The sequence below is a fragment of the Lepisosteus platostomus genome, chromosome 10 (genome assembly GCF_059453375.1).
Source record: "Lepisosteus platostomus isolate fLepPlt1 chromosome 10, fLepPlt1.hap1, whole genome shotgun sequence".
In the NCBI taxonomy this organism is placed as follows: Eukaryota; Metazoa; Chordata; class Actinopteri; order Semionotiformes; family Lepisosteidae; genus Lepisosteus; species Lepisosteus platostomus.
This window is the reverse complement of record NC_142620.1, coordinates 12,379,586-12,387,158: the sequence shown is the minus strand read 5'-3', so window position 1 is coordinate 12,387,158 and position 7,573 is coordinate 12,379,586. Positions and strand designations below refer to the sequence as shown.

At 39.3% G+C, this 7,573-nt stretch overlaps 1 protein-coding gene across 1 annotated transcript; it reads right to left on the bottom strand.

Moving 5' to 3' along the window:
* Positions 1-434: 434 nt before the first annotated feature.
* On the bottom strand, positions 435-6,327 carry lrrc57 (leucine rich repeat containing 57). Its single transcript, XM_088648225.1, has 6 exons — positions 6,132-6,327; positions 5,221-5,471; positions 3,981-4,116; positions 2,793-3,061; positions 2,079-2,264; positions 435-1,250 (listed from the first exon to the last, which is right to left on the bottom strand). Exons 2-6 carry the CDS (start codon positions 5,302-5,304, stop codon positions 1,209-1,211), a joined length of 717 nt encoding a protein of 238 aa, XP_088504351.1. The 5' UTR covers positions 5,305-5,471; positions 6,132-6,327; the 3' UTR covers positions 435-1,208.
* Between the last annotated feature and the right edge of the window lie 1,246 nt (positions 6,328-7,573).

Genomic DNA, 7,573 nt, shown 5'->3' with positions numbered 1-7,573 from the left:
AGTCTTTGCGGTCTTTGAAATACCGAGATAATTTATTCAAGTCGTAATTAAAAATTAATTTTGAAAGATTTTAAGGATATATTTAAAAATAAAAGGATATATTTAAAAGTAAAAATATAATTTAACGACTACATTCGCGGTATAGAATAGCTCTAGTGTTTATATTTTCACTCATCTAAGGGGAAAAAAACGTGCTTAAAATGTCAGGAGGCAACTTATAGTTTCAACTCTAATTGATCAACATTTAAATAAAATCCGACGTCATATATTGGAAGGAAGTACAACGTTAACTATCGTGAAATTCCTCAGATTGAAAAACTGTTTTTTCGATAACACATTTTGAAGACCTTTTGGTAGTAAACAAGAAGCTAACATCATCTCGCTTTCTTTTTAAATTCTCACACCACTTTACACACTTCTAAATCAAACAATAGTATGGTTATAAAACACATTTAATTTCAATATATAGATACAAATGCTTTATAATTTATTATTAGCATACACACAACATTTCATGAGAAAATGCTCACAGAGAGGTCGTCATTTTTAATCCCCTACTTTCATAAATAGAGAAAAGAGAAAGAGAAAAGCACGCAAGACATTGGGCCAACATTTTTTTTTGCTAATGAAGCTGTTTTTAATGTTTATAAAAACCTGAAGTACATACAAGCAATGCATATAAATACTATCATTATTACACTGCATTTTTTAAAAAAGGTAACAACTTTACTTGTTTCATGAGACTCCTGCATTGTTTCAGAAATAGGCCCAATGTATTGAGAGCAAAGTGGATAGTGAAGATTGCCAATTAATAAAAAATAACATTTACACAATTTTCTCTAGACACAGGTCTAGAATAGTGTTGAGTATTGAGAAAGGTAATTATTTGGGCAGGATCACATACCAAAATGTTTAAAGGATTAATCTTACAGACCTATCCTTTTTCAACCAATTTATCAGTGAGAAATCAATCAAATCTCTATATGCAGCCCATGCATATATATGCAGTTTTGTGTTAAAAATTGCATTCTGTGCTGTGGAAGTGGTCTCCAGTCTTCTGGACAGCCGAGTAGCTCTGTCCTTCTGATGGCTCTGTGAGATCATACAGCCTCTCTCTCCTTGTTCTCCCGTTACTGACAGGTATAGAGGAAGCTATACTGTAAATCCCATCTCCTCCATTCTTAAAAGTGCCCTCCAGAAGCCAGACTTCAAACAAACTTCTTCTTTGTAGCAGTGAATCGCTCCATGTACTGCCAAATAAAACAAGAAAGCTCAACAAGGAAACACAGTAAAATGCACTTGAAAATATTCACAAATACACACTCAATGAATTTGGGGTATAAATATTAATCAGCTCTTGTCCAACAGCTACAGGAGATGTACAGTATAATCCTCTAGAAACATCCCATTCTGCTTTTGTGCACATATACAGTAAGGTCAGAGTCTGTAGCCACAGAACATGGTTTCTTCCATTTTTGGACAGTGTGATATCTGAATGACAACACTGTATAAATCTTAGAAGGAACAGCCACGGATTATCAGGTAGTCTGTTGTGATTAGCCAGAAGCAAATTAATATTCATATCACATATTCTTTAGAAGTGCATGCTTTCAAAAGTGCTCTTGACCTTAATTGCTTCTCAGATACATATATATGCAAACATACTGCTTTTCACCTGGAATTATTCCATTAGAAGATGAAACAGAAAACGGTTTAGCAGCAGACTTTATAGACGGGAATACTGTGTGTGCAATTCACCTTTGGAATCAAATATTGTACTAATTAATATCTTTGCAGTACAGCAATCCCTCAGCAAAAGCACAATTGTCTCTCTATACTCAAACGGGAACATATGGGAAAAAGTGTTCATAGGGGATGTACCAAAAACAAACTTCAATATCTTCAGAGTTGTGTTGAGAGAGCAGCAGCCCAGGGCATTTCAGAAGAAATAGAAGTTTCATAGCAGGAAACAGCAGGACTGTTTTCAACTCCAATCGGCAATCTAACTGTGCACATGCCATACAGAGCAGATACAGAGAAGGAATGACACGTATAGTGAAGCTGTGCCTACAGCTTACCTTGTCATATCCTCCCAGATCCCGGACCTTCTTGACCTCAAAAAGGTTCCCCTCCAGGGCAAGCAGAGAGACCTGGGAATCTGAGAAGATGGACAGTGGCACAGAGGACAGCTCCAAGCAGTTCTCTTCCAGTCTCAGGACCTTCAATCGAGGGCATTTTGACACATCTGGGGACACTTCAGAGATCTAAGGACAGGCAGACGCACATCAACACGAAACAAAGAAGATACGAGATGAACTGCTGCAAGTAAACTACAGACAGGTCTCCAATATATCACAATCTCAGCACAACCTTGGTTAAGCCCTTTACCCAATACTTGAATACTTGTGTGGGTGTAGTGCAAACCCTCATCCCCAAAGCTTATCTGCTATCTGTTAAAACCAACTGCCTTGGTCTGTTTCCCCAAAGCTAGGGGAATGGTAAAATGCAATAAGGTGTCTGAGGAAAAGAAAATTTTAATTGCTCTCCATTAATACTTATTATATTACATCAAACAGTGACTATATTTTGCTTAAGAAAGAAAGATTTGTATCTACTGTAAGGATTAAATGGTTGACTGCAAAAAGAGATGGTTCGTTCCATCAGCTGATTCCTGAAAGGGAAGTCAAGCCGTGTTATTTGCATGTTTTGCCAAACTGTCAGTTAAGTAATAAGATTGTATCTGTCCTACATCTGCGGTCTGCTCAGTTGTGCGCCCTGACTCGGAGACTCACTTGGTTCTGGTTGAGGTTCATCTCGATGGCTTGCAGGGTGCCCACCTCTGCCGGCACAGCCTGGATGTGGTTCTTGGACAGATCTAGCAGGTCCAGGTGACGCAGGCTGCCAAGGTTCTTGGGAAACTCCCGCAGGCGGTTGCCAGAGAGGCCCAGTGTGCGCAGCGCAGTCAGCTGTCCCACTGACACGGGTAGTCTCTGCAATTGGTTCCCATTGAGGTGCAGAGTCTCCAGCTTCTTCAGTTTCCCAATCTCCTCTGGGAGGCTTGCTGAGGAAACACACACACACACGAAACATTACAAAGTCATCAGAATTTTCAAGAGCAATTCTGTACATCCGCACCTCTTTTTATGAATGTTCTTTTTATGAAATTTCAACACTGCAAAGCATGTGAATTTCAAATAATGAAACCCAACTTCCAAACTATGAAGAAACAATATGAAGAAAAATGTTGATACCTCTGTCAAATGTAAAGAGTGAAGAGGAAAGCATCATATGACGTGTTTCATGTATAATAATATGACATTCCACTAACTAGTGTGGGGTGAGAGCTAGCACAGAGGCTACCGAGAGGCATGAGAGACGTGTGAAATAGTTCAGTGCATCTTGCTTCATGTGTTGTTTGTTATTGTGTGCTCTCTTAGTCTTCATGTAAGAAAATTTGTGGTTTAGACTTTTTCATGGCCCCTACAGGTGTTCAAAAATTGTGAAAACTGTGAGTGTGTGTAATTACACAAAAATCAATTCAAGTTGTAAGTACTGTAATTAGGTATGTTTCATGGTTTTTTTTTAATTAATTTATGTTTTTATTACTAAAAACACAAGCAGGGGTGACATTTTTGAGGTCTGGAAAGAATTGGTTTCTGGGCAAGAATTATATTCGTAAAAAGAGGTATGGTTGCACATCACATTCCTGATGCAAAGAATCCTCTCTTATATATTTTCACCAGACCTGTTCTGACTTCTTTAATTAAATGCTTTTTCTTTGTAGAACACAGTGACAGCTAAATGAAATGGTTTAACAACACCACTATATGAAAACCTTAAAATATTATCTCTTATGCACTACAAAGGGATTTTGGCATTACTGTTATCTTATAATTGTATGTGTCTGGGGCTAAAGGTAAAGCACACCTGTGGTAAGTATTATTGAAATAACCAACAAAGCAGCCACTGAAAACTCTTACTGAGTTTGTTGCAGTTCAGGGTGAGGCTCTTGAGGCTGAGGAAAGTTCCAATGAAGGAAGGCAACACATCTATTTTGTTGTTCGACAGGTCCACTGTCCGTAAATTACTGGACAGTCTCTGTAGGTCTTCAGGGAACTGAAATGCACCAGAATGGACAGATATAAACACCTACAGAAACTAAGAGAGAACTACCACTAGGCAACAACCTAAAACTGTATCAAGTACATTGATACCTTTTTTAAAAGGACTGACATGGCAAGAGTCTCTAAAAATGTGTGCACTGACACCTTCATGAATTTTTGGGTTGTGATAATGCAGTGTGTAGGATGTCTGCTAAGCACAATACTGCGGAGAGTGCTGTTGCTACTGGAGACTACTGCAGCTGAAATCTTACGGTACGCGTTTACTCTGCCCAGCATTGCATGACACTTGCCAAAATGACACAGAGCACTCTGCAGCAGAAGAGATTGAGTGAAAACTTCAAAGTACAAAGCATGCAGGGATAAAAGAGAGCAAACAGACCTAAAGTGGACATTGAGACCTTTAAAAACCTACAATAAGAAGACTATTTGCAATATCAAAATGCTTTAACCATTATGCAGTTTCTCTATCAAAAAACACACATTGCAATTAATTCAGTATTTTACATGTAAGCTCATTTTCGTCTACAGAATGTCAGCATTATCGTAAGAGTTCAGGTATATTTTCAGCAAAGGGTTTAAGACACTGAATGACACAACTCAGAAGAATATGGGAACACTGAAGGTCTCTAGAAAAGAACTACATTATATAAACTGGGCAACAAACCAAACCCTCATTTTCAATCCCTGTAAAAAAAAAAGTAGCCGAGTTGCTCCAGACAGGGTAGATTAATGAAAAAGGACCCCTCCACCTGCTCCTCATTGAAAGGGCTATTCAGCACAGCCAATGTCTACCAACTTGTCTTTGGAAGGAGGGAGAAAACCAGTTTGTAAAGAAAAAAATGTCACGGGGAGACCATGCAATTTCCACACAGAAGGTGCTTCTGTCCTGACTCAAACCCATGACACTGCAGCTGAAAGACAGCAGCACAAACTGGCAGAACCACTTTGACTGTAAGCCTCTGAAAATAATAGCAAATAGGACAACAGACTAGATCCCACAATAAGGAAACCACATAAGCAGTTGTCACAATGTAAGAGAATTTGCCAGGGGGTATTATTCGAAGAAAGACAAACAGGGCAGCCCGCTATCTCGCACCTCGGGCAGGCCCTTGCCGGTGAGCTGAAACACCCCAGTCTTTTGGGACGTCTCAATGTGAGCCTTGAGAGCACTGTTCCCCATCCCTGCTCCCCGCTGCTGGACTTCGCTTTTCAATCGCCTCCACGGATCCCAGGCGGAAAGTACTCCGCCTCCACTCAATGCACAGGGCCCAGTTTCCCACTCGCTCTCCCGCTATCCACAGCCTCCGCGAAAATCCGTTCCGTGTTGTTGTTTTTTACAGTTCCAGTCTGTACGGGGAAAGAGCATGGAGCAAGATGAATTATACATGAATTCCTTTTCTTAATCGAAATAACTACAGTTATGTTGTTGTACCACCTACAGTTTTTTCCTTTCGCCTGATTCATTAGGACTGTGCAATGGTATTGTTTTCCCGTAAAAAAAAAACAGAAAAAATCACTACCAATTTCACTTGAAAGAATAGCCCAATGTAACATGAAAGCGTTAAAATGACTGTTTTTCTTTAAAGTGTTATAACATGGGACGTTTTTAATAATACTTTATTAAACACGTCGGTTTATTAGGATGTAGTGAAAAAAAAAATAAAAAAGAAACAGACGAACGCCCCTGATCCCGATAGAAACATTTTAAAATACTGTTAGGTGCAAGTTTCAATCAGGCTACAAAGCAATGTAGTTTGATATGACATATATTAAATAACAACATGCCAAGGAAGGCGCAAGAGTCACGTTATTTGCAAACTTAGCGCAAAACAATATTTTCTGAAATACGCAGAAATATACGTCTAAATTACAACAGATAATACTGTACTCTCAAACAGATCGCGCTACAATGATTTTAGCTGTGTAACAAAAACACAAAATAAATATGTTGATTATTTTCAATTGTTTTTAAACATTAACGAAGCAAAACAAAACGATTGTTGTTACCTGATTCCCAAAGCTTATTTTCGGTGCGTTAAGATGATTGCTCTATTTACAACAACACGGGCTCACATGAACTGAGAACAGAAGCCGCTAAATAAGATTTTGTTTTTAATCTCCCGGAAACAGAAAAGACAAACTTGCTGACGAAAGGAAATGGGCTAGCCCACCGAGCAGCCATGTTACCATTGGCAACAAAACAGCTTTAAGCTCTAAAACTTTTTATATCTTGACATGTATTTTAAAAAGTTCAAGGTATATTGCACTTTTGAAAAAACAAATAAACACTTGGTCTGGATCATATGTTAATTATAAAATTTTGGTATATATGGAAGGACACTACGTTGCTAGACTAGGGATTAATTTGTTTCGTGACTATTTGAATAAGGGATCACATGAAATTCTGCTTCTCTTTAAAAAACGTAGAAAAAATGACTAATTTGATATTCGCTAATTTGATAATCTCACCTGAAGTTAGTACTTTAATCTGAACATTATATTTTAATTAAGACATAATTATGATTAGTCTATACAATGCACAGTTTGAAGGGCCAAAGAGATGCCCTTTCTATTCTGTTACCGAAGTTCATCTTGAGCTCCGTGAAGATGCCCCCCTACAGACAGCACAAACGATTAAACCCACCTCATTCGTTAGTGCTACTTTTGTGCCGCTTTGTGCCGTTGAAATTAGCGTTTGTGTTTCTTTCGTTCCCGAGATATAGCGCCTTAGTTTTCCGGTGATCACGTGAACATGCACGGTGACTTTGACCTCCAGTGACCCCCGTCTGCCGAGTTCAAGCGCTCTGTTACAGTTTAGCTGGTACCCTTAACATTTTAAAGACAACATCCATAAACATATGAGCCTCCTTAGATGTGAATAATACTAAGACATGATGCATGCCAACAAATTAACATCTATGACATAAACCTGTGGTTGTGATGTAAGATCCATGGTTTTTATTTTCTATGGCACGTTTTCCTTTGCATTCCCTACCGTGACACGCTGTTGCCAAACGCGTAACTGTGGGATACCATCGCGACAAGAGCTCCGCAGCATGTCATGATAGGGACCCCATGTATATCGCGGCAGTGTATATCAGACTGGCGCCTTGCTTCCATGCCACCCAGGCACCGCTGTCGCAACAAAGGTCTCATATCAGGACATGATATAACCAGATAGGAAGTGCCGCGATATATGGACTTTGTGTCGTAACATGGGGTCAGCATATCCTGTCCAGGGTATGTCCTATGGCAACATATGGATTCCATGTCAGGACATGGGGGCAGGGCATTTTGTCGGTGTATGTCATATTGCGATATACGGGCTTCATGTCACGACATGGGCATGAAAATTGTTATCATATCGCGATATTTAGACTCCATGTCGCGACATGGGGGCGGGGCATTTTGGCTGGGTATGTCATATCGCGATATGCGGGCTTCATGTC